The 26,806-nt window shown below is 38.4% G+C and overlaps 1 protein-coding gene across 1 annotated transcript; it reads right to left on the bottom strand.

Moving 5' to 3' along the window:
- Positions 1-1,323: 1,323 nt before the first annotated feature.
- LOC117592930 lies at positions 1,324-11,272 on the bottom strand. Its single transcript, XM_034287428.1, has 13 exons — positions 11,261-11,272; positions 10,731-11,064; positions 10,281-10,334; positions 10,169-10,207; positions 7,501-7,797; positions 7,051-7,104; positions 6,952-6,990; positions 4,272-4,364; positions 4,135-4,153; positions 3,977-4,008; positions 3,775-3,876; positions 1,633-1,673; positions 1,324-1,501 (listed from the first exon to the last, which is right to left on the bottom strand). Exons 1-13 carry the CDS (start codon positions 11,270-11,272, stop codon positions 1,418-1,420), a joined length of 1,200 nt encoding a protein of 399 aa, XP_034143319.1. The 3' UTR covers positions 1,324-1,417.
- Between the last annotated feature and the right edge of the window lie 15,534 nt (positions 11,273-26,806).

Raw genomic sequence — 26,806 nt, 5'->3', positions numbered from 1 at the left:
GTGTCACACCTAATAATTTGGCCTTCTCTGATTAATGTACTCTGATTGATCCTGCTCAGGATTGACAACTTTAATCGCATTGACTCTTTGGTCCTCATGTTGACATTAGTACCGTTATGGAAATTCTTGAACTAATGTACATTTGAGGAATGCCTGCTTTTCTATTACCTGGTATGTATCTCTGGTTTTTGGTTGTGACACCCACGTCTGCATAATATCAGAGGATCACTAGGTACTCTATCTGTTCATCTGCCTAGACCAATAAGGGTATCTGTCCTTTGTTCCTTAGGAATGTGGGAGGGGGATCTGGTATTTACCTAGTGGGCATCATTGACTGGTATCGGCAGATTATAAGGTTACTCATTAATCTGCCCATCTGTATAACTCATCAGGGCATCTATTGTCTGTCCTCTTCAGAGTTGAAGAGGGTTTACCCATGTAGGGAAAGATAGCCTGCCCCTTGTGTGAAGCCTAGGTAGTAATAGAACAAAGGGAATGTGTTCTATTGAGTTAGGTCAGTTGTGAAGCAACTTACCACACCCCCTTTTTAAGTGTAAAAAGGGAAAACAATAACAGTATACAGTGGGGATAACAAGTATTTGATACACTGCTGATTTTGCAGGTTTTCCCACTTACAAAGCATGTAAAGTCTGTAATTTATCATAGGTACACTTCATATGTGAGTGTTGAAGATAGATATACAGCCTACTTATAACATAATAAATGACTCCTTTCCGTTCCTTTCATGGAAAACAATAACAGTGTAAAAGGGTCATGTAATACAATTATTCTCTCAAATATATGAAAATCATGGATATGTATTGTTGTGTGAAGGCTGAAAAGCAAGTGAATAAACATTTATGAGATACAGAATTGAACTGGGGTCACAATATTGAAGGACCGGGATGTTCCCACTACACCACAGGGAAGGCAGGCAGTCCGATTAGTCTGAATGGGTTGTGATCTATAATAACCCAAACAGCATACACAGACACATATTTTGTAAATCAAAAGTTAAAATGGAGGCAATATTGTTCAAGATATCAACTTTTCACTTTTAATGACAATGGTCCAGTGGTCCTTTACACTGATTGTCAACCAAAGTTGTTCAGCAGTTTTGGAGGAGATGTCGTTTAAGTTAGTTTTTATTTATGTCAAAATCGTGAGAAACATCGGTGATGTTTATAGCACTCCCAAGAGGTATTTTTGAATGGAACTTTTTCTGCCCATTCCTGACCGACACATTTACGAGTATGTTTAGTTTCATAGCTGTTTGATATTCCTTTTGGGATTAATGGACTTCTTAAGTCATAGACCCGCCCGGCTCAATTTCATTCACTGATTTCTGCTGTTGCTTGGCCCCCTAATTAATTAAAGAGAGAAAATAAAACACAAAACTGTACAAAAGACTATGTATCTACAGAAAGCCTCTGATGTAGTTTGTCTGGGCTGGGACTGCTGGTCTGTACGGGATTGAAGAGTAGACATGGTATGTATCAGGCTAGAGAAAGAAAAGAGTGTTTCATTACAGTCTTATAAAGAAACAGTGCTGTTAAACAGTAAGGGGTACTTAGTTTCATGAGAAATGTAACATGAAACTGAAAGTTATAAAACAGTGATTTCAGAGCTTACATTGACATATTCAGATGATTCTCCATTCTCTCCAACAGGACCTGTACCACACAGAAAGAGACATAATGAGAGGTAATGTGTCTGTCAGCATTCCCCACAAGGAAAGTCATGCGAAGTGAGGACATTAAAAACAAAAAACTACAGTAGGAACTTGCCAGTTCTCACTTTTATAGTAGAACCAGTGGGTATGTTTGTGTGCACACAAGCGCATTAGTTAAAGGTTTTCATGGATATAGTGGATATAAAAAGTCTACACACCCCTGTTAAAATGCCAGGTTTTTGTGATGTAAAAGAATAAGACAAAGATAAATAATTTCAGAACTTTTTCCACTTTTATTGTGATCTATAATGTAAACAATTCAATTGAAAAACAAACTGAAATCTTCAAGGGGTTCATTATGTGTTAACCACATAAAAATGAGATGTGTTAATGGAGGGTCAGTTACGGTTTCTACACATTGAACCTTTGGGGAACCCCTATAAATTCTTCCAAGAAGCCTTATAAAGGTAAAAATAACCCCTTCTTGTTATATGCATACATGTATAAAGGTTTGGAGATGTTTTTCTGTGAACCCCTTTTTGAATTGGTTGAGAAACATACTTACATTTCAGTGATCTACGGCTGTATTTGATCCCCAAGTCATAACATCTGTTTTGTTTCATGTAAAATACATATAAAATACCAGATAAAGACTAAAAACCATCCATCCTGGTGTTGACTTGTTTATATTCCCATCATCCCACAATACAAAAGGGCTCCCGGAATGCGAATCCTTTTACAGTATAAATAGTTACTTAGAACTTTTAAGATCTATACTGTAGGACTTCCACCAAAGTAAAAAAAAAAAGTATAATTCAAGAATTGAGCAGCACCAATACTTAATAATAGTCAGGTGCTTAAATATTGTCTAATTAAATGTTTCTTAATGTTTCTGAAGTAGACAGCTAGAGAAGAATACTTAACCAAACATCTCTCTTGGTTTGTAACCACAACACCACCACTCAATAAATACCACTAAAATAAAGTTATGGTCTCACCAGCTCCCTTGAAATGTTCTTCTCCCTACCTACCAACAGCTGCACCTCCAGTCACCACTCTGTCAAGCTGCTGAAGTTGCAGATGACACCACCCTCATTGGACTTATTTGCGATGGAAACGAGTCCGCCCACAGATGGGAGATTGACCATCTGGTGATCTGGTGCAGTCAGAACACCTTGAACTCAACGCCATAAAGACTGTGGAGATGATAGTGGACTTCCAGAGAAGCGCATTTGCGCATCCCTTCATTGCCGTGGGTGGCGACCCAGTCAAATCTGTGGAGTTCTTTTGCTTTCTGGGCACCACCATCACCCAGGTCCTCAAGTGGGAACTGAAGACTCATCTCTTCAGCAATTTCTATGATTAAGTTGTTTAGCCTAGGAGTGTCTCAATCCCTTGTTTTAACACTGCAATTATCTATTAAGTTCAGCCTGGGGTTTTCATTTTCCCCTAGGAAGACTGTCCTCTATGCCAAATCCCGGGGGAGGGCACCTCCTAGTTATTCTGAAACCCTCAGGATGGAGAAATGGTATGGGGTTACATTCTGGGTCTCTGTAAAAGCACTTAGTGACAACTGCTGATGTAACAGGTGCCAAAAATATTTGATTGATTGATCAGCCAGATTCATATCAGCAAAACACTAAGTAAATGTAACAGGGTATAGTATAAGTCACTTATTATACAAGTCACTTATTATTATGATCTAACTCACTGCTCCTCAAACGGTTTGGTCTCAGGACCCAGAGTTTACCAGGTTGTCTAAGTCAAGACCAAATATTTAAATGGCAATTTGTTTGAGCCAAAATACCTTCAAGAACAAAAAATATGCAATAATGATTGTAAATGTAGCAATTATATTACACCCAGAAACAACAGTTTCCCCCCAATTTTAATTATAAAAAATAATTTGAGTCCATTTAATTACTGTGTAGCCAAGCAGGATCCAGTGGTCTAAACGGCTGCCTCCAGTACACATGTATTCCATCATGGGTTTGAATCCAGCCCACCGATTTGCGAGGAAAAAGCTCTATATCTCCTGTAGAATAAATTCTAGAAATGCCTCAAGGGATCTACTTTTTAAAAGTCAACCAGATTGGACTCACATGAGGGCATGAACGTGGATGCATCAGAGGGGATGAGAGAACAAAGTCCCTCATTCCCTGAATCCACCAGGCTTCCACTCCGGTTGGTTCCCATCACAAATTCTACAACAGAAATGATATGTTGATTGGTCTATAGTGTGTTTTTATATGAGTATAATAGTCAGAGTAGTGTGTGGTGTTTAGTGTTTGTATTGGTCCATACGTTGGTTATGATCATTCTGTTGGGCTTGAGGTCTATAACAAGAGAAAAATGCATGAACACGTTTTTGGTAAAACATATTTCATCATGGACAACAACACAGAACAAAAGGTTTATTAAAAATTGCATTATAAAATATCCAATCCAAGGGGAATTCTTACCTCTGAAATGTGTTTCTTTCTGTAAAACCAATTAGACTAAATGTATTATACTTTACATAGCCTTGTCTCTAAAACAGAACCAAAGGGAGTAGATGTCTGCAAAGAATGTAATAACATTCAGTATCTGAAGTACTCACTGGTCTTCATACATAGACAGACAGCGGTCAGTCCCACCAGGAACCCGCCCACTCCAGAAACCGCACCCACTGCGGCAAGCCATAATATATTCACTGTTTGGGGACATTATGAGAGTTCATTATGTGTTAATCACATAAAAATGTGATGGAGGGTCACAAGTGGTGTCTGCACAGGGCGCAAGGCATCATCAGGGACCCTTCACATCCATGTCACAAACGGTTTGCCTTCCGACCATCAGGCAGGTGGTACAGGTCCCTTCGTTCCAGCACCAGCAGACTCAGGAACAGTTTCTTTCCATCTGCTGTAACCCTGCTGAACTCTGTGACCTAACACTAATGACACCCACCCGCCCACCGCTTAATACTGCCTCTCAGGTTCCTTGTTGCACTATTCCCTTTCTACTACTGGACTCTGACACTGCCTTGCAAAGTCTGATAAGGATATTTTCAGTAGTTACAGGTACTTTTCTACCGTGGGAAAATCAACGCTACTATCTCTGCATCCCGGTTGCACATGCTACCTTAGGCCTTTAATTTGCCTCGATTGCACATTTAGAATGCCATTTAGAATTGCCATTCGTACCCTTACAACTATTTATCCCACTTGTAACACACACTATACTTTAAGTAAATTTTCTGCCCTCTTCTATTTGCACATCTGGTTAGATGCTAACTGCATTAGGGTGTACTGTACTTGTTCAATGATAATAAAGTTGAGTCTAATCTGGGCCCTGTTTTCAGATAACATGGCTCTTACAGCAGTGTTTCCTTAAGGACGGACTTACGCCTGTTTCCCAAACCATCACGTATGTCGCTTTTTATAAAGTTTGCCGTGCTCTTTTATGAAGTGTATAAGTGCTACGTTACAGCTGTTTGGAATGGAATTAGGCCATGTCTGGCATTTGGAATGAAAAAAGGACATTAATACGTTTTGAAATATAGCCTATTGCATTTTGATAGAGCGAGATTACTTATCAGAAGCATATAATATCACTGGCGATGTATTCTACTAATACTTTGGCAAAAGGATAATATAAAACTCAAAGAAGTAGTGACATTTAGGGGGGACGAAACATTATATCCAACCAATGGGGCATCGATCAGGTGACACTGAATTATGAGTTCCTCCAGTATCTATATGGAATATACACCGATCAGACATAACATTATGACCACTGACAGGTGATGTGAATAACACTGATAATCTCCTTATCATGGCACCTGTCAGTGGGTGGGATATACTAGGCAGCAAGTGAACATTCTGTCCTCAAAAGCTGAAAAAATGGGCAAGCGTAAGGATCTGAGCGACTAGATGACTGGGTCAGAGCATCTCCACAACTGCAGCCCTTGTGGGGTGTTCCAGGTCTGCAGGGGTCAGTACCTATCAAAAGTGGCCCAAGGAAAGAAAAGCCGTGAAGCAGCGACAGGGTCATGGGGGGGGGGGGTGTGTGTGTGATGCTTTGGGCAATGTTCTGCTGAGAAACCTTGGGTCCTGCCATTCATGTGGATGTTACTTTGACACGTACCACCATTTTTTCCTCAGAGATTCCTCACAGGTTTATTCTGTAAGCTTTTGATGTGTCTCTCCTTGCAAATAAATTTAACCGCGAATTGTGCCAAGATTATTTTATCTCTGTACTTACTTCCATTTAGAGTTATCAATGAAATTACCATAACAACAGATTCTTAAACAGCCTCCTTTCCAGAACCAGTAATTAACACCTCTTCATTATCTAGTCATGTGAAAGGGTAGATAAACACATAACTTCATGTTGACAGTATGTGCTGTAAGAAATGTTATTTCCTTTCTATACATGTGAACATTTATTTTGTTAATTCATGGGTTAAGCAAAACAGCAAGAAATTCGGAAAAGGGTTACGAGATATTTTAAAAAGATTAAGAACGTGTTAACTATTACTGTGTTTTTCTTAAAATAATTACTATAAGATCTTCAATATACTTGCACTGCCTAATCTAACAAGATTTATTGCTTATGCCTGCAAGTCTATATTGGGGGAGCTCTCGTGGTTTTCCTCATTCTTGCTAAAATCACGGTGGAGGAAACACTACGCAAATTATTTCATTTTATATTGTGTCCCCTTTCAGGTATTTCATATGTTAAGTTCAACAACAGTTAACATTTTGTGAATTCATGATATTTTACAAGTTACTTAATATTGGAAAATAATCATTTGAAGTTCTAGCTAGCATAAATATCACGAGTTTGACCACGTTGTTGCAGTACTAAAATGTGTCGCTTTGTCATCTGAAGTGAGCGCGACTAAGCCAGAAATGTTGTGTTGTAAAGTGAACTTTGTTAGAAAAGAATGTAATAACATAATTAGTCAATATAGTATACATATTTATATTTTAATAGACTGATTATTTTATGTATTGGGTATTTTCTACAGTGCATTCTTGATAAAATCACAGTGGAGGAAACACTACGCAGAGTATTTCATTTTATATTATCTCCCCTTTCAGGAGTATTACAGTCACATGGTCAAATCAGCCAGGCTAGTGTGATCCATTAGTCTAAGATGTTTTGCTGGTACACATTTACTGGGGAATCAAGGGCTGCAATACAACCCAAAACTCTTAAAGAAAAATCAACCAATAAAGAATCAGTTCCAGAAAATAAAAACCTTAAAATGTTCATAAAATTAGAGGCCAACACACCTGATGTATTTGCTGTAGGGGTCAAAGAAGTGGTTGAACCTAAAATGAAGAGAGCTTTAGATAAATGTGAATACAATTATTGCAAAATGTATTACTTACCAGTAGTTGCTCTCAATGGGGTTTTGGGTATCAAAGTAGAGCTAGGAATGAAATCTGGAGAAAAGCAATTAAAGTTACTTCTGCATCTGATCACACAAGAATTACAGAAGTAAATAAACCAGCACAAAATGTATAATAACTAACAGTGTTTAAGGTGGTCTCTTAGAGGTCCATAGAGAAGGAGAGAACACATTCTTATAATTGTCCTTTTCTGGCACCTGTCAGTGCAAGTTGGTGATCATGAATCCAACTATGTTGTCAGGAGGGTTACACCCATGAAATGTAATGAGCTGGAAGTCCCACACTGTTGACTGCTGTTGTGAAAGTTTCCTAGAATGATCTGTCTCTGTGTATTGTCTTCAAAGCTCAATACTAGGAATCATTATCGAAAATGAAGGGGTATCAGTGTGTACCTAATTATAAGTATACTTTGCAAAACAACATACTTACCCTGGACAGTGACAATGACTGTGTTACTGAAAGAAGATGAGGGATATGTTTCTACATTGTAGTAACACATCACCTGGACCACAGCTGGTGATTTTAGACCTGCCAAAGAAAGCAGCTGAGTTCCTGTGACAGTCTGTTTACAGGATGTGTCTGGAAGATCAAGTCTCGCTTCATTATAGAAGATACACCGAGACACAGAGACGGATGGTGGAGTCTCACAGCTCAGCTGAACTGAGTCTCTCTCTCTGATGACTGTAGGATTCACTCTCAGACTGGGCTGAGGGAGGTTTCTGTGATCTGTAAGGAAACAGAGGAGAAAACCAAACACAACAGGCTAGATTCAAGAACAAACAAAACCAAAACATAACAAAACAGAACAGAAATTATTAGATTTTATCACTGTTATCATGTTATTTAAATTGTGAGATACACACTCCACCAGTTAAATAATACAAGTAGTCAGTAACACTTTGGTGACTGGCAAGATATTTTTCAAGTTACTCATCTGAGGATCAGTGGTAAAAAAATATTTCATTTCTTACCGCTCCAGACCTGTGGGTGCATGCACTTCCATGTGCATGATATGTGCCTTATTAGCTAAGGATAGGCCTTTTTGATGTGTCGATTCTTCATAATAACTTTATAATTCATTATAACAGCTCCCCGTTATGTTGTGCACGTCATGTATTGTGCAGATCATGCAGATCAACAATGTTATTTTGGCCCTCGCAAATTATATTCTATTTGTCTTTTGCATAAATTAGCATACATGACATAGTTAAAGCTCATAAAAGTTTTTCCAATTGCTGATTTCGTGTCTGTATCTCGAACAGTTAAAAAAATACAGCCTAGAAGTTGATTAACACTATTTACGTTAATAAGCATATGTAAAATCAATAACCATTTCATTATTTCCAGTGGAGATAGCGTAAACGTGTGAAACAAAGTTGGTTTTGTGTCTGTAGCTGAAACGGTTCAAAATATACAGTCTAATGGTTAATTAACACTAATTATGCAAATTAGCATACATAAAATCAAACAACTTTTCCAAGTTTGAAAAAGGGATAGACTGAACTGTTAAAACAAAGATGGTTACGTGTCTGTAGCTCAAACGGTTCAAAAGATACAGCTTGATAGTTAATTAATGCAAATTACGCTGATTAGCGTATGTAAAAATAACAAGGGTTTCATTAGATGAACTGGGGATAGCCTAAACTGGTAAAACAACGTTGGTTTCATGTCTGTAGCTGGAACGGTTCAGAAGATACAGCCTAATAGGTAATTAACGATAATTACACTAATTAGCATTCGTTAAATCAATACAGGTTTCATTATATTAACTGGGGATGGTCTAAAATTTTGAATGAGTCAGTTTGTTTTCTGTAGCTCGAACGGTTCAAAAGATACAGCCAAATAACAAATTAATGCTGAATACGCTAATCAGCATTGGTAAAGATACAGCCTAATAGTTAATCAACACTAATTATGCTCATTATGCTATTTAGCATCTGTAAAATCAATAAACATTTCATCGTATGAACTGGCCATAGGCTAAATGTGTGAAACAAAGTTGGCTTTGTGTCTGTAGCTCAAATGGTTAAAGAGTCAGTCTTAGTTATATGTTAGTTATATGCAGTCAATTGTTTATAAACATATATTAGAATTCTTATTTAGGATAGCCTCAAACATTTAAAGTTGTTATAAAAGGTTGATTGGCCCTAAAGCATGAACATTTTGAATTGAAACCTCTGTATTACTTTGGCTCTCATTGAAACACATGTTAATTTATGCAAGTATTGAATGTTAATAATAAAAGTAAACATAGTATAAACATATGTATAAATACTTTGACTCTTCTATTTTTTCTTCAGAGATTCCTCACAGGTTTATTCTGTAAGCTTTTGATGTGTCTCTCCTTGCAAGTAAATTTAACCGCTAATTGTGCCAAGATTATTTTATCTCTGTACTTACGTCCATTTAGAGTTATCAATGATATTACCATAACAACAGATTCTTAAACAGCCTCCTTTCCAGAACCAGTAAATAACACCTCTTCATTATGTAGTCATGTGACAGGGAGATAAACACATAACTTCTTGTTGACAGTATGTGCTGTAAGAAATGTTATTTCCTTTCTATACATGTGAACATTTATTTTGTTAATTCATGGGTTAGGCAAAACAGCAAGACATTTTGGAAAAGGGTTATGAGATATTTTAAAAAGATTAAGAACGTGTTAACTATTACTGTGTTTTTCTTAAAATAATTACTGTAAGATCTTCAATATACTTGCACTGCCTAATCTAACAAGATTTATTGCTTATGCCTGCAAGTCTATATTGGGGGAGCTCTCGTGGTTTTCCTCATTCTTGCTAAAATCACGGTGGAGGAAACACTACGCAAATTATTTCATTTTATATTGTGTCCCCTTTCAGGTATTTCATATGTTAAGTTCAACAACAGTTAACATTTTGTGAATTCATAATATTTTACAAGTTACTTAATATTGGAAAATGCTCATTTGAAGTTCTAGCTAGCATAAATATCACGAGTTTGACCACGTTGTTGCAGTACTAAAATGTGTTGCCAAATCTCTTAAAGAAAAATCTACCAATAAACCAAGAATATAAATACCTTAAAATTTTCATAAAATTAGTGGCCAACACACCTGATGTAGTTGCTGTAGGGGTCAAAGAAGTGGTTGAACCTAAAATGAAGAGAGCTTTAGATAGTAAATGTGAATACAATTATTGCAATTGCAAATCAAATGTATTACTTACCAGTAGTTGCTCTCAATGGGGTTTTGGGTATCAAAGTAGAGCTAGGAATGAAATCTGGAGAAAAGCAATTAAAGTTACTTCTGCATCTGATCACACAAGAATTACAGAAGTAAATAAACCAGCACAAAATGTATAATAACTAACAGTGTTTAAGGTGGTCTCTTAGAGGTCCATAGAGAAGGAGAGAACACATTCTTATAATTGTCCTTTTCTGGCACCTGTCAGTGCAAGTTGGTGATCATGAATCCAACTATGTTGTCAGGAGGGTTACACCCATGAAATGTAATGAGCTGGAAGTCCCACACTGTTGACTGCTGTTGTGAAAGTTTCCTAGAATGATCTATCTCTGTGTATTGTCTTCAAAGCTCAATACTAGGAATCGTTATCGAAAATTAAGGGGTATCAGTGTGTACCTAACTATAAGTATATTTTGCAAAACAAGCTACTTACCCTGGACAGTGACAAAGCCTTGGTTACTGGAAGGAGATACGTGATTACTTTCTAAAATGTAGTAACACTTCACCTGGACCACAGCTGGTGATTTTTGACCTGCCCAAGAAAGCAGCTGAGTTCCTGTGACAGTCTGTTTACAGGATGTGTCTGAAAGAATAGGTCTCTCGTATTCAAAGAAGATACACTGAAGCACAGAAACAGATGATGGAGTCTCACAGATCAGCTGAACTGAGTCTCTCTCTGTGACGACTGTATGACTCACTATCAGCCTGGGCTGAGGGGGGTCTCTGTGATCTGTCAGGAAACAGAGGAGAAAACCAAACACAACAGGCTAGATTCAAGAACAAACAAAACCAAAACCTGACAAAACAGAACAGAAAATATTAGATTTTATCACTGTTATCATGTTATTTAAATTGTGAGATACACACTCCACCAGTTAAATAATACAAGTAGTCAGTAACACTTTGGTGACTGGCAAGATATTTTTCAAGTAAAAAAATATTTCATTTCTTACCGCTCCAGACCTGTGGGTGCATGCACTTCCATGTGCATGATATGTGCCTTATTAGCTAAGGATAGGCCTTTTTGATATGTAAAATCAATAACCATTTCATTATTTCCAGTGGAGATAGCGTAAACGTGTGAAACAAAGTTGGTTTTGTGTCTGTAGCTGAAACAGCCCCTCCAAGAACTGCCACCTTAACGTGGTGGAGGGGTTTGAGTACCCGAGTGACCCTAGGAGCTATGTTGTCTGGGGCTATATGCCCCTGGTAGGGTCTCCCAAGGCAAACAGGTCTTAGGCGACGGGTCAGACTAAGAGCGGTTCAAAACCCCCTTAATGAAGAAAAACATTTTGAGTACCGTGACGTCGCCCGGTATGGCGCAGCCGGGGCCCCACCCTGGAGCCAGGCCCGGGGTTGGGGCTCGTATGCGAGCGCCTGGTGGCCGGGCCTTCCCCCAGGTTGGTGGAGAGTGCCTGCCTCAAGTGGAGGAGTTTAAGTATCTAGGGGTCTTGTTCACGAGTGAGGGAAGGATGGAACGGGAGATTGACAGACGGATCGGTGCAGCTTCTGCAGTAATGCAGTCGATGTATCGGTCTGTCGTGGTGAAGAAAGAGCTGAGCTGCAAGGCGAAGCTCTCGATTTACCAGTCAATCTACGTTCCTACTCTCACCTATGGTCATGAGCTTTGGGTCATGACCGAAAGGACAAGATCCCGGATACAGGCGGCCGAAATGAGCTTTCTCCGCAGGGTGGCCGGGCGATCCCTTAGAGATAGGGTGAGAAGCTCGGTCACCCGGGAGGAGCTCAGAGTAGAGCCGCTGCTCCTCCACATCGAGAGGGGTCAGCTGAGGTGGCTTGGGCATCTTTTTCGGATGCCTCCGGAACGCCTTCCTGGGAAGGTGTTCCGGTCCCGTCCCACCGGGAGGAGACCCCAGGGAAGACCTAGGACACGCTGGAGGGACTATGTCTCCCGGCTGGCCTGGGAACGCCTCGGTGTCCCCCCGGAAGAGCTGGAGGAAGTGTCTGGGGAGAGGGAAGTCTGGGCATCCCTGCTTAGACTGCTGCCCCCGCGACCCGGCCCCGGATAAGCGGAAGAAGATGGTATGGTATGGTATGGTTTTATTTGTTGTATTATTGCTTGGCACTAATCCTCTTACGTACACTTTAGAGGTGGCGCACATAAAGAAAATCTGGCGTTACATCGCATGCGTTAAGAGGTCCGCTGAGAAAACATCTCAGGAGGAGCCAGTGGACAAAGAGGCGAAAGTCAAAAAACTTTTTTTTAAAGAACGATGGAGAAAAGCAGACAATGGTGAGTCCCGCGATTGGTTAGTTTACGACGAGACAAATCTGATAATGTACTGCTCTGTATGTCGTCAACACGCTTCACGTTGTTGGTTAAAAACAAGAAAGTGGCTGGTAAAAACATTGAGTGGCTGGTAGATTTTGAAATCCACCATCCACAGTGGCCGGTGGACAAAAAATTTAATTTCCATCCCTGATTGATATAGCATAAAAGTATAATAGTTATCAAAAAGATCTGCTCAAGCAACCCAAGTTCGAGCATTTGGGACATTCTGGAGTTGGTTTCGTGTTTATAGTGTTTACCGTTTAGGCTGTAGAGCTGGAGGAATAATAAAAAGTATGGGATAAACCTATTGTTGTGCTTTGCCTAATTATAATTAGAAAATCGAAAAAGATGTATAATGTATATCCTATTCATATTTTCTACAATTTCAGTTTGTTAACAGGTTTTTTCTGCATGCATCTCTCATAGCTGCATTTATTCTAGGATACATACCATTGGTTTGTTTGAGCTCAACATTCTTTCAACTGCTTATTTTCCGTAGTAATAGAATGGCCAAGTATTTGCATATAACGGGAAGTGGAGACATGATCGAAAGCTTTTTTTGTAGGTTACTAGGTGTAGTGGTTAGACTAGTACTGTTTATTCTTTATGTCATGACATGACAATACAAACCCAACTCAGGATATTTAGGAATATCATTTAGATTTTTGTTGTTATTGACAATATTCTTCTATTTACGCTAGCAGAGCAATTCGGCTTCAGTGACCTTACATTGCGGGGGATGTGTAGTGTCGTAGTACAACAGTGAGATGAGATGTGCACTCCACTTGGGAAATAAAACAAGCAGTCAGGGAAACTTCAGCCACTGGGTGAGCTTTTTCAAGTCACTCATGTGAAGATCATCCCGATTAACGATTATGCCCGATTATGGAATATCTCCATGATTTCATATTTGTGAGTATTTTTCATTGCGATTAGTACTAAAATCGTCTATTGTCGCTCACTGAGGGCACCTACTGGTTGAAATCATTAATAGCAGGTCAAATAATGATTACCGCAATGACGTTGCACTGACACAACGTAAGCTTCAGTCATCCACTTCAAGGACTCATGTCAGTCACATCACTCGCAATGCAAAGTCATTATAGTTAATAGGCTATCACTATAGCCTAAAATGTATTTGTTTTATACAAAAGCCTGTTCGCACTTAATTTGTGTATTCTTATTTTTTCCTTAATGTTTGTTTTTATTTGCATAAGTAATATGTAAATACTGTAGGTAAAAGTGCATGTTTAATCAGTGAGTAAATAGAGACAACATTAGTGTTTCGAACTGGCAACAGAGCTTTTGCAACTGGACAGTGAGGAAAGAACAGTGCTTGTGTAACAGGAAAATATATTTTCCAAGATGGTTCCATTCCAAAAATCTCACAAGTAACAATAACTATTCAGTCATCAAACTACTTTTGCCCACTCTCGAAAATGAACAGCGTTTCACTTCCGTAAATACTCAAACTGGACCTGACAAAGACATCGGCTTGTAACAGCGCAGAAACAAAGCTTCATCTGTCATCTAAGGGGCGTTTCCTTCTATCTGAAGTTTCGTTACAACCTGTCTCGCTAGAAAATCTCGAGGCACATACCAAAGCATCGCTTCAAGCGTCGCATCACTACTCTGGAGTGTAGAAACAATTAGTTTTGACCTCAACCGGTGAACCTTGGACTGTCCAATTGAATGTGAGCTCTGTTTCCCCTCTATGGTGATGTTGTACTGAGACACAGAGACGGATGGTGGAGTCTCACAGATCAGCTGTACTGAGTCTCTCTATGATGACTGCAGGATTCAGAGTCAGGCTGGGCTGAGGGACGTCTGTGAGATCAGAAGAATAGACTTTTTTTGTTTTGAAAATATGGAAGATTAATTAATTATGCGTATATATTATATATTAAGGATTTGTAAATATATTCTATTTGCATAAATTAGGTTAATTAAATATGTATTAAATAATTAGGTTTTGTGTATATGATATACAGGCTGGATATTTTGCTGTTTCTAGGAGTTGGGGAAACGTGGTTAAAAATGTGAGGACTTATAGCTTGTCCCCCTCTTCATCAGAACTCTTCCCAGCAAATCCTTGTTCTCCTTTGGGCATTCTATAGCTTATATGTCCTATGTTCCTAAGACTTAAGGAATAAGAAGAGAACCAGATGTTTGAAAAAAATGTAAGGGGCCCCTCAAAGTGTGTCTTTGTCATACCTAGGAACGTGCACATGAGTGTACTTTGTCCGTGTATCACCCACAAGCTTGTAATAAACTATTAGAATCAAAGTAATTTCCTGGAGAATTTATATTTGAAAAATGAAAATCAAGTGGACTGAACCCTCGAACCTGAGAAGTGGAAAATAATTATCCGCAACATTATTCACAGCAGGTTCAGGACAAAGTTGAAGACATGTTCTTTAATCTTGCTAATACAGACTTCCCCCTGAGGAAAAAGCATCAGTTCAAGCACTGAGGCAGATTGACCTGGCAGAACCCCGACCGGAGTCACTAAAGCATGAGAAAAGGCAGTCGTGTCTGACATCCACCCATCTCCCACCCTGGACTGAGTCACCCTGTGGTTAACCCCAGTACACTGTCTATATACAGAAAAATGACTTAATAACATTTGTGCTACACAATTTAACTAATAGATACTATACCATTCAAGCGTATTGAAATTTATAAACATTTTTAAATATGCCACTATTGTTTATTATATATTAACAATGTCTATTTCAATAACTATACTGACCTTGGGCTTGGATGTACTGGAATGAATCTACAAAAAACAAAATATGCCATTATTATTCACATCACGTCATTATCAAATATTTAAAAAATTAACTTGAGACGGAAACACTTTTCGGTAGAGAACTTTTAGGGTAAAATATTTCAGCCCTTTAATGTATTAACAATTTTAACATTTCACCTCAGTTGTGAGCCTTGCTGACCTGCTTTTTCAAAATGATAATTTTGTTAGGCCATATTCTTCAAGGTTCTGTAGGCTCTTTTTCCACATTTGCTATAGGCTAATAAATAAATCATGAATACAACCTAATCCTGTTGTTGCTCAATTCATCCTTCATTGTTCTGACTGTGCATGTTTTTAAAACAGGAATTCCCACACCCCCTGTCATAAAGTTTTTCTGCCTCCCCTGGGTACAAAGGTTTCATTCTTCTCTGAATAAAATGTAAAATAATGATAGAGGAAACGCTCATCAATACTGTATGATGATCAATGAAATAAGACACACTATAGCAATGAGGTACACCAGTTAATAATTCCTTAACTAAAAGACCAAAATAGTAAATTAAATGTGTGTATTGGAGTAATGACTCACCAAAAATGAGGACGACCAAAAAGAGACGTCTGGCTGCCATATCTGGGATGAACAATGTTATCTTGCAGAGAGCCTCACTGTTAGATTTCAAATGATATCATCACAGAGAGGATTGTTTCAATAGAGGAGTGATGTAGAGCTTGTTTACAAGTAAACCACAGAGAGCACACACTAACAGGACCAGTGTGGGCTGAAGTTGTTAATAATAAGAAATAATGACAGAATCCTAATCAGTCATGTGTCTGTGTGAATTTTTTTCTTACAGCTTTGTGTTATGGTATTGCTCTTAGCTTTAATTCAATATTTGTTGACAACAGCAAAAATATATGGTTGAGTTTTGTGATCTAAAGTGTTTAAGACTTTTCTCATAATTTATATTTTATGATATTTTGTGATATTTTGCTAATATACACATTCCACCGAGGAAAAAGCATCAGTTCAAGCACTGAGGCAGATTGACCTGGCAGACCCCCGACCGGAGTTGCTAAAGCATGAGAAAAGGCAGTCGTGTCTGACATCCACCCATCTCCCACCCTGGACTGAGTCACCCTGTGGTTAACCCCAGTACACTGTCTATATACAGAAAAATGACTTAATAACATTTGTGCTACACAATTTAACTAATAGATACTATACCATTCAAGTGTATTGTACATGCATAAACATTTTAAAATATGTTGCTATTGTTTATTATATATTAACAATGTCTATTTCAGTCACTATACTGACCTTGGGCTTGGATGTAATGGAATGAATCTACAAAAAACTAAATGTGCCATTATTATTCACATCACGTCATTATGAAAAATTAAAAAACTTACATGAGATGTAGACACTATTCAGTAAAGAACTTTTGAATTTTTACGGTAAAATATTTCAGCCCTTTAATGTATTAACAATTTTAACGTTTCACTTCAGTTGTGAGCCTTGCTGACCTCCTTTTTCAAAAGGATAATTTTATTAGGCCATTTTCTTCAAGGTTCTGTAGGCTCTTTTTCCACATTTGCTATAGACTAATAAATAAATCATGAATACAAGCTGATCCTGTTCTTTCTCAATTCATCCTTCAATGTTCTGACTGTGCATTTTTATTTAATAGGAATTCCCGCACCCCCTGTCATAAAATAGTTCTGAGTCCCCTGGGTACCAAAAAGGTTTCATTCTTCTCTGAATAAAATGTAAAATAATGATAGAGGAAACGCTCATCAATACTGTATGATGATCAATGAAATAAGACACATTGATAGCAATGGGGTTCACCCGTTAAGAATTCCTCAACTAAAAGACCAAATGACTAAGCAAAATGTTTGCAATGGGGGAATGACTCACAAAAAATAAGGATGACCAAAAAGAGACGTCTGGCTGCCAAATCTGGTATGAACAATGTCATCTTACAGAGAGCATCACTGAGAAGATTGTTTCAATAGAGGAGTAGTGTAGATGTAGCACTTGTTTACAAGTAAACCACAGAGAGCTCACTCTCACAAGGCCAGTGTGGGCTGAAGTTGTTAATAATAAGAAATAATGACAGAATCCTTATCAGTGTCTGTGTGACATTTTTTCTTATAGGTTTGTGTTGTGGTATTGCTCTAAGCTTTAATTCGATATTCAAAATCAATGCTTTATTTTGCATTTGTTGACAACAGCAAAAACATAATTGTAGTTGAGTTTTGTGATCTAAAGTGTTTAAGACTTTTGTCATAATTTATATTTTGTGATTGATGTTAAATACCAAAAACATACAAGTAAGCTGATAAGAGCAAGAAAGGAAAGGAAGCAAGGTTAAGAAAATGGTTAGGAATTGAATTCTGATTAACCATTTTGTTTGCAGTAGTAGAGTACTAGTAGTAAATATAGTATGGCTTCTGTCACTTTTGGATGATTGATTGACAGTAGGTGGGATTTCCAGTTTGTGGGCGGTACTTCCAATTTGGTAGGTGGGACTTCCAGTGTGACGTATGCAGGGGTGGGACTTCCGGTGTGACGTATGTTCCATGGTGGGGGTAAGGTAAGTAACGATAAGTCAGATTTTTAACAATAGGGTGCCAGGGTTCGAGGATGTTAAATTCCCCAGACAAGTCGTGTGATGTTTGGTGTTTAACAATATGGTGACAGGGTTTGGGAATGTTTAATCCTGTGTTTAATCGATGTTAACATAAATGGTTAAGATCAAATCTGCCCAATGTAATGATCCACGATAACAGAAAATAAGGTTAGTTATACATCATAGTACTACTCAACACATACATCATTTGGGCCAAGGCCGTAGCCATGGATTCAACATTGAGGGGGGGACGAAATCTACCAGGAGTCATCAATATTTGCTCCTTTTCTCACTCACCTCCATGTCACCTGCTCTCCCTGCCTTGTCAGGATCCTAATGCTCTCCCTCTCTCTCTTTACTCTAAATGCAGTGAACATGAAATAAATATCATCAGCAAATAAGTGGTGTTTCTTACCACGAAGTTCAAGAATGGATTATTAACAATTTTTGGCAATTATTATTATATCAGGAAACATAGACTCTTGTGCTACTGTATAGTTCTGTCATCTGACTGGCACTCATTTTCTCACTGCTCTCAACTGTTCTGAGGTTGCCCAAAAAAATGACGAATGTCACAGCCACCCTTCCTCTTCCTCACAATGACACTCACTGTGAATGAAAGCTGACTGTAATCAATCTGCTTGCACTTTAATCAAACAAACATTAATAACGCTATTTATCACACGCAAGTACAGCTATATAGTATAGTGTACGGGTATGCAAAAACGAAAGCTACTACTGTCTACATAAATTACACATGCTTTCTGACAAATATAAAATAAAACTGATGTCTTTGGTACGCGTGTGTATGATCAATGATGATTCATGAAATCAGAATGGGTATTTTAAGTCAGCATTAATTGTTGAGTTGCAATATATGGCAAAAAGTTACAAACGTACCCAGAAGGTTGAGTTCAAATTTGCATGGACAACGCTGATTCGGGGGCAGTTTAAGATACGTTATTTCTGGTAAACAAAACGTCTGTAAGAAGTCTTATCAAATTATACATCGAGCATTAACGCGAGAATGTTTTCTACATATTGGTAGAAATGTTTAACAGGCAACGATGCTTACGAGCTGTAGTGTTTGTGAGGTAGTAAATACCTGTGTGTGTGTGTGTGTTTGTGAGGTAGTAAATACCTGTGTGTGTGTGTGTGTGTGTGTGTGTGTGTGTGTGTGTGTGTGTGTGTGTGTGTGTGTGTGTGTGTGTGAGGGTGGGTGGGTGGGTGGGTGTGTGTGTGTGTACGCGTGTGCGCATGCGGGGATGCAAGACTTCCGGGTATTGCAGCATGAAATTAATTCAGATTTTTGTATGTATTGTTTTAAAAAAAAGATTAATGGCACTATTAAGATAAACGTTAGCAAGTGTATGTAAGCGGATGCGTTTGTCCTTAATAGATAAAATTAAATGACACAATGTAGCGCTTAACATGCCATAACTAACGAGAACGGCATTCCTACCTGACCGAAATTATCAAATGTAACTACGTGAACTAATTAGTTTAGATTCATCCAACCTTATCACTATTTTATTTAATGGTAACGATATAGTTCTGACGTGATAAATGGTGACGTGTAACCAATGACAATGTTAAGAGGTGTAACCCTTTGGATGCATACAGGTTGTGTTGTCATTATTAAATCCACGGCTGCCACAGAAGACATCTGCCGTTTCGAGCGCAGAGTAGGCTGTTAACAATTCGAAATAATTGTTTCAAATTGTGTTGCAATTATAAAAGCTAACAAGCGACACATTTGAACCATTTAAGAATGTATAAAAGAATTACATAATGAAAACGATGGAGCAATCCAAACATTAAGCTTTAACTGTCTTTCATATTGTCTGTTTCATACCTGTGGTTTAGGGATGAGAGGAATTCAACACAGCCTTGTTTCGAAAACACCTTTTTGGACCTCGGTAAGTAGTCTTTTAAAAGTGAGTAATCATCAGCTTTAAATACCTGTATATGCTTGGTCTTCTGTTAACCCACATTGTTTTTATTTCAGACCAAGTAACCAACATCGGTGTCAGCTGGACTGCGCTGTTGTGATTTTACGCAACGTCGTGACCCAATGATCTTTGTGTAAATGTAAACATTCACAGACATTTTCAGTGGTTTTCAGCGTCAGTTTTTTGTTTCATACCATTACACAATGCTTGAAAGCGGAAGGTAATACATCTCTACAGTGAATTCATCAAAACTGTGATGCATGTAAATGTATATTTGAGTTAGAATAATATTTTAACCTGTAAATGGATCATTATTTACACGTTAAGCTAGAGAAATGCTGAAAGATAGTGCTAACCACAGACCAGACTCTGAACAAACGTCAACCTCAACACAAATCCAAACGATCGTACCTAACACAAGTGCACACAGCGATACCCACATAGATGATACGCACATTACTGTGAAAATTCACCATGTCGACACCAGGCTCACCCCATCAAGAGGTACAAAACGGTGAATCTGTTACTCTACAAATTACACATAGAGTAAGTTAGTACATTGTTGCACAGCGATACTGATATGTATCCACAGATGCAGTTTGTTAACTGAGATTAGTAGCACGTATCTTTTTAGATGATCTAGTTGACACAACCAAACTCTCTGACGCATGCTCATCACAACAACCCGCCTGATTTTGAAAGGTTCAGATCATTGATGTTAGAGTGACACAATGTAAACAAAAGTCTGTACGTTTTCAAAATATGGGCGATGTTGATAATGTTGGCGCATTTGTGCACACATTATCGGAGGTTTGGATACTTTGATTGTTAGATCTCCAGACTTTGTACTAGGACCCACTGACCGTCTACAGATGGTGGTTTGGTGAATCTCTGATCTTACCTCTGAGCTGATGAATATAATGTTTGGAGGGTTACTCGAAAGTGTTATGCAGAGTAATGCAGAGCTTTTGGTTGAGGAATCACTAGAGCGAGGTGTGCAAATTGTCAACAACCGTGATGGTGGGGGGGCATGGTGTAAGGCTGAAACGCTACTGCTAGATCAGATTAATCCCAAAATCAAGGCATTTATATTTGGTGTAGAATAATGATAATCCTTGCTTTTAAATTTTTTTGATGGGTATGTGGAACCCACAGTACAGCAATGATGAGGCCGTGGCTAGGTTGTGAGCTACCTACAAATGCTGGTTTGGTGTTAGATGATTTTGTGGCATTCACAGATATCGTCGGGTTTGAACAAACGACTGTGTAAAATGAATGTCTTTCACAAAGAGCCCCCCAAAGGTTTTCTTAACAAAGTTTCAAAACAGCGAGGACCAACATCCTAGAACTCTCTTTATGTACTTACACGACAACCATTTCTACGGAATCACGAACCTGAAAGATTTTCTGGGGGTGCCATACATCTGTGAGTGGTGTTATACAGGTTTTAACACATGCAGTGATCACAGTTGTAAACACAGCTGTAGTGTATGTCTTCACACTGATTGTTATAACCAGCCTCGGAACACAGTGCAGTGCCCGGACTGGAGGCTATGATATGTTATTACGACTTTTGTTATGGCCATCATAAAGGCTAGAATTTTCACAAAGTTGCAGGTCGTTGGGTCAGCAGGTGTGACCAGAAGAAATACTGTGTCCATGGTGGTTATCAAAATATTGTTAGTGTTACCAACTATATAGTGCACAAGTGCATTGCTAATGTGCACCAATTGTAACGTGGATCTGACTGTTGAAATGAATCATCAATGTTTCATAAAAACACGAGGACCCCCAGTGAGCGCTACATATTTTATTATTTTGAGACAGTTGCCAATCCTGTGAACGATACACACATGGCAACTTTTGTGTGCAATAAGCTTTGATGACAAGACGTGGTGTTTGCCAGGAGGTGGTTGTGTCGCTGCTTTTTTTCCAATAGTTTAGGTAACCAAAATATACTGACTACACCTGTATATCACACAACTCAAAAGGTTTTGATGGAACACTTTGTTAACAACGGTATTGGCACTTATTGCTAATGGTAACAAGCTCATGATTTTTACAGACAGCAAAATCAATCAGAGACACATTGATAGTCATTGTTTTCTACCGATCAGCTTTGTCACCCCCTTCCGATCAATAACGATTTGAATGCCCCTGCAGTACAATGGCTGGCCAAGCTTTAACCTTTAACACAACGTACATGTTCAGTACCTATGGGAGTATGAACGGAATCAGCTTAAAAACACATCCGCAGGTGTCCAAGCTTTCTTGAAGACTTTTGATGCTCCTAAGCGCCTTGACCCTCGGGATGCTCTTTTCGGTGGTCATACCAACGCAAATCATGTGAGGTTTATATCTCAAGAAGGGGAAACTATTCAGTATAACGATGTCTGTAGTCTTTACCCATTCTGCAACAAGACAAAGACTTATCTAATTGGCCACCCAAACATAATCTTTCGAGATTTCTAACCTCTAGAAACCTACTTTGGTGTTGTTAGGGCTACTGTGTGTCTGCCGAAAGGCCTTTATGATCCAGTTTTACTGCACAGGGTCAGTATTTCACCAGGACATCAGATAATCTTTTTGCAGATTACATGAGCACAAGCTGAAGCACCTGCAGGAAGCACAAGCAAAAAGCTAGCGGCTTCCCACCATCAGTGGTTGACCATGATGCTAAAGAACAGTATATTTGTGAATATCATGAAAAGGACACAATGTTAATTACAGAGAGGAGTTTAGCCACTACTTTTTTTCCAGTGAAATAGAAGTTAGTCATTTCGCTTTCATCTTAGACACAGTCGCGAAGGTACAGTGGCGTTACACAAAACAGACACCAATCAAACCACGTAAGGGCAATATGTTTATTGCTGCTTTCACAACAGCTTATGGTAGACTCAGGTTGTATTAACGCTTAGAGAAGTCAGATAGGCATGTGCTCTGCACAGACACCGATTCAGTGATCTTTGTCACACGCCACAGGGATTGGGTGCCCCCTCTAGGCCCATTCTTGGGTGACTTGACAGATGAGTTACCAGATGTTGACAGCATCGGACAATTTGTTAGTAGTGGCCCAAAGACATATGGTTACAAAACCATTAAAGGTCTGACCTGTCTCAAAGCAAAAAGCATTACACTCAACAGCTACAACTCGGGTATTTTAAATTTGGAGACACTAACATGCTGGTTGATAACTATGAACGAGGCGAAGGTGGTGCTGATGATCATGTCCTTGCTAATGCAGACACAACTGCTAGAGATAAAAGAGCGTTCACATTGAATAGAGTAGTGTCCGAGCACTTCAGAGTTGTGTACAAGTATGTGCAGCTCCACGATTACAGCACAAGGCCTTAGGGGTACTAAAACTCATTCTAGGATGGATAGTGACGGCAGCGGTTTTGACCCATGACTACAACACCAATTCAGTTGTGCCATTAGCGGACCCAGTGACTCGGGGAAAAAAGTATTTTGTGAAGATGTTGCTGGATAATTCTGATGTTGTTTTCTCAAAAAAAAAAATAAGAATACAGTCTGGGTTTATTAGTTTTGGCATGTCTAAATGCATTCATAGAAATCTACCACTTTTGAATATGCTGTTTAAAAACCTGTTGTTAATCAGGCAATACATTTCAATTTCCGCCTAGAATTATCTACCCAAATCCAAATGCTTGTAGCTCATTACCTTAATATAGTAAAAAAAAATTGTTTTGTTCCATTTGAAAGGAGACACTCTGTAGTTTGTATGAAAGTATAACACAATAGATTTGGCAGAAGATGAAACAAACCAAAACCATGCGTTCTTTAGTAAAAAAAAGATTTCATCATCATGTCTGAAATGCAGTGGGGAAGCCCGAACATGGAGTAGGAAGCTTGAGACACTTCCACTAGAATCCACTAGATGGCAGCAGAGTCTGGGTAACATTTCAGGCCATTTGACACACAATTCAGTATGTTCAAAGTATTTTCCTTTACAGATTGGCCACTTTGTGCCAAATTGGACACTTTAGACACATTATGAATTTTCAGGTTCATACCTACACAGAACATGTAACAATGCTAAGTTGATTAAAAATGAGGGTTACACACTCCCAGGAATGTTACACATGAGGGAAAATTAGCTTCCCTACATAAAGGTACTATCAGGAGGAGCAACAAGAAGGCAGATCCAATGCCTCCTTACACATAGATAAACGTTTTACAATAAGGGCCAAGTTAGCAGCCAACACCTATCTAACATCATAAGTGCAAACACCACAGTCAACACACAAAGTGGAAACAATACTCTTTATACACCATTTACATTTACACTATTTGATTAAGATTATTCTAATGATTCCAAGTCCTACAGCCGTGTCTTTCTGTACTGTCGTTTCTCAGTGGTGAGCAAACAGGATTAGAAAGGTAAAGAGTAGAAGGGAATAGAAGAAGGGGGAGACTTCTGGGAAAGCTCTGAAATGGAGAGCCAGGTTATAACGTCACAGTGGGGTGGGGATGGAGCGTCAAGAGCCAGAGAGACCTCCTGAATCTCTGTTGGGCATTCAGGGAGAAATACGGGGATGAATAGGCCATAACAAACAGCCACAACATGTTATAGCCAAATCATATAGACAATTGGTTACATATAAATACATTATGAACTGAAATCTACTATAATGACATGTGTCCCATTAGGCAGTAAGACACTCCAAAACCATATGACATTAACCTTAGATACTATAGCATACAAGTATATTGTATGTTTTTAAAAATTAAAAAGATGTCACTATTGTTTATTAGATAATAACAGAATATTTAAAATCCTTTTTAAGTTTAGCAAACTAATTTAGATATGATTTACTGTGGATAAAGATGTAAAAAATTGCTTGTAACATTATTTAGTAAAACCAAAGTTAACAAAATGATCATCATACTAACCTTGTGATTTGACATACTGGAAGGTGTCTAAAATATAATATGGATCATTTCAGCAAGGTAAGTAGGAGCAAGTCCATGTACTGATTTAAGGTGTATTTACCATTGCTGAGTTGAGTTGTCCTCTCACCTACAAAAATGAATGACTAACTGGAAATCACTCTGGATAAGAACCTTTGCTCTAATATAAATGCAGAATAAGTTGTAATGCATGTATGGCATTGATGTCAAGCGATTTTCATTTTTCTCTGAATAAAATGTGTAACAATGGCAGAGAAACAACAAACCAGGCAAGCCTAGTTCAGCCGGACCGCAATAGAAAGTTTTTGCCCTCTTGAGATTCAAGCCCAGGTCACCAAAGTGAAAGGCTATGTCACTAACCACTACACCACAGATATCTACTTCTGACAGGTGTCGGTATAGCCTCGTGTCTATGAACAAATCCTCTTTGTCTATGAACAAATCCTCTTTGTCTATGAACAAATCCTGTTTTGCCACTGTCCATTTTAACAGCTAATTGGCGATTTGTGAATGTTATTGATACAGTTAAACTGACTAACGCTTCATACTAAATTTACCTCCAACACAAGTAGCATCTATGAACTGTTAGCTTTTGCCACTGGCCATTTGAACAGCTTATTAGTCAGTAATAGGCTTTACCAGGATCTACTAACTTACTGGAATAGTCATAGGAATTGAGAAATTGCTAGTGAGTCTGCCAAATTCCTGCCAAAGTTGATCAGTGGTACAAAATACATATTTTGATGTTTTACTCATGAAAGTTAACCAGGCCGATAAATAGTTTTACATAGCTACGATTTACAGGCCCCCCGGGCCATACACAATGTTCCTCAACGAGTTTCCAGAATTCTTGTCTAACCTTGTAGTCATGGCAGATAGTATTCACATTTTTGGCAATTTCAATATTCATATGGTAAGGTCCAATGTTCCTCTTCAAAAAGCCTTTGAAACCATTATTTACTCAGTGGGATTTATCCTACATGTCTCAGGTCCAACACACTGCCACAATCACACCTTAGATTTAGTCCTGTTACGATAAATAGATATTGTAGATCTAATAATTTCCCCCCAAAATCATGGATTATCAGATCACTGTCTTATTACATTTACCGTTAAAACAAGAAATCCACTTGCCCTGCAAACAATTAGTTTCAAAAGCCGTACTATAAATTCTCGGACTACAAATAAATTCATTGATATTCTTACAAGTTCGCTAATCAACGACAGAGTAAATTAATCCGTAAACGATCCAATCGAGGATCTAAACTCAACACTGCGGAATACTTTAGATACGGTTGCACCAGGAAAAACAAAAGAAATACGCAACAAGAAACGTGCAGACAATACTAGAGCACTTAAGCAAGTCTCGAGAAAATTGGAGCGAAAGTGGCGCTCCAACAATTTGGAAGTTTTCAGACTAGCCTGGATAGAATACCAAAACACACTCACATCTACTCGATCAGCTCATTTCTCCAACCTGATTGAGGTGAACAAAAACAATCAAAAATTTCTCTTCGATACAGTTGCAGAGTTAACAAAAAAGCAAAGCTCAACACGTGAAGTGGGTCTTCACTTTAGTCGTAATGAATACATGACCTACTTTGATGAAAAGATCATCACCATTAGAAAACAAATAACTGATTCCTCCTTAAATATTTATGGTCCTCAAAATCTCAGTTTTCCTGAGAATGTCCTGAACCTCCCTGACCAGGTTTCAATGGGGACACTGGAATTTTTTGATACCTTATTGCTCGATACATTCACTAAATTTGTAATGAGTTCTAAACCCACAAACTGCCAGCTAGACCCGATTCCAACAAAATTACTTAAGGAGCTATTTCCTTTGCTAGGTCAGCCAATCTTGAACAAACTCACTAAAAATAGCGGAAATGAAGCCTCTTCTAAATAAATCTAATCCGGATCCCGAACATATTAAACAATTAAAGG

Source organism: Esox lucius, chromosome 17, assembly GCF_011004845.1.
Source record: "Esox lucius isolate fEsoLuc1 chromosome 17, fEsoLuc1.pri, whole genome shotgun sequence".
Lineage (NCBI taxonomy): Eukaryota > Metazoa > Chordata > Actinopteri > Esociformes > Esocidae > Esox > Esox lucius.
The sequence above is the reverse complement of the archived record's forward strand: the minus strand, read 5'-3'. Positions and strand labels throughout refer to the sequence as shown.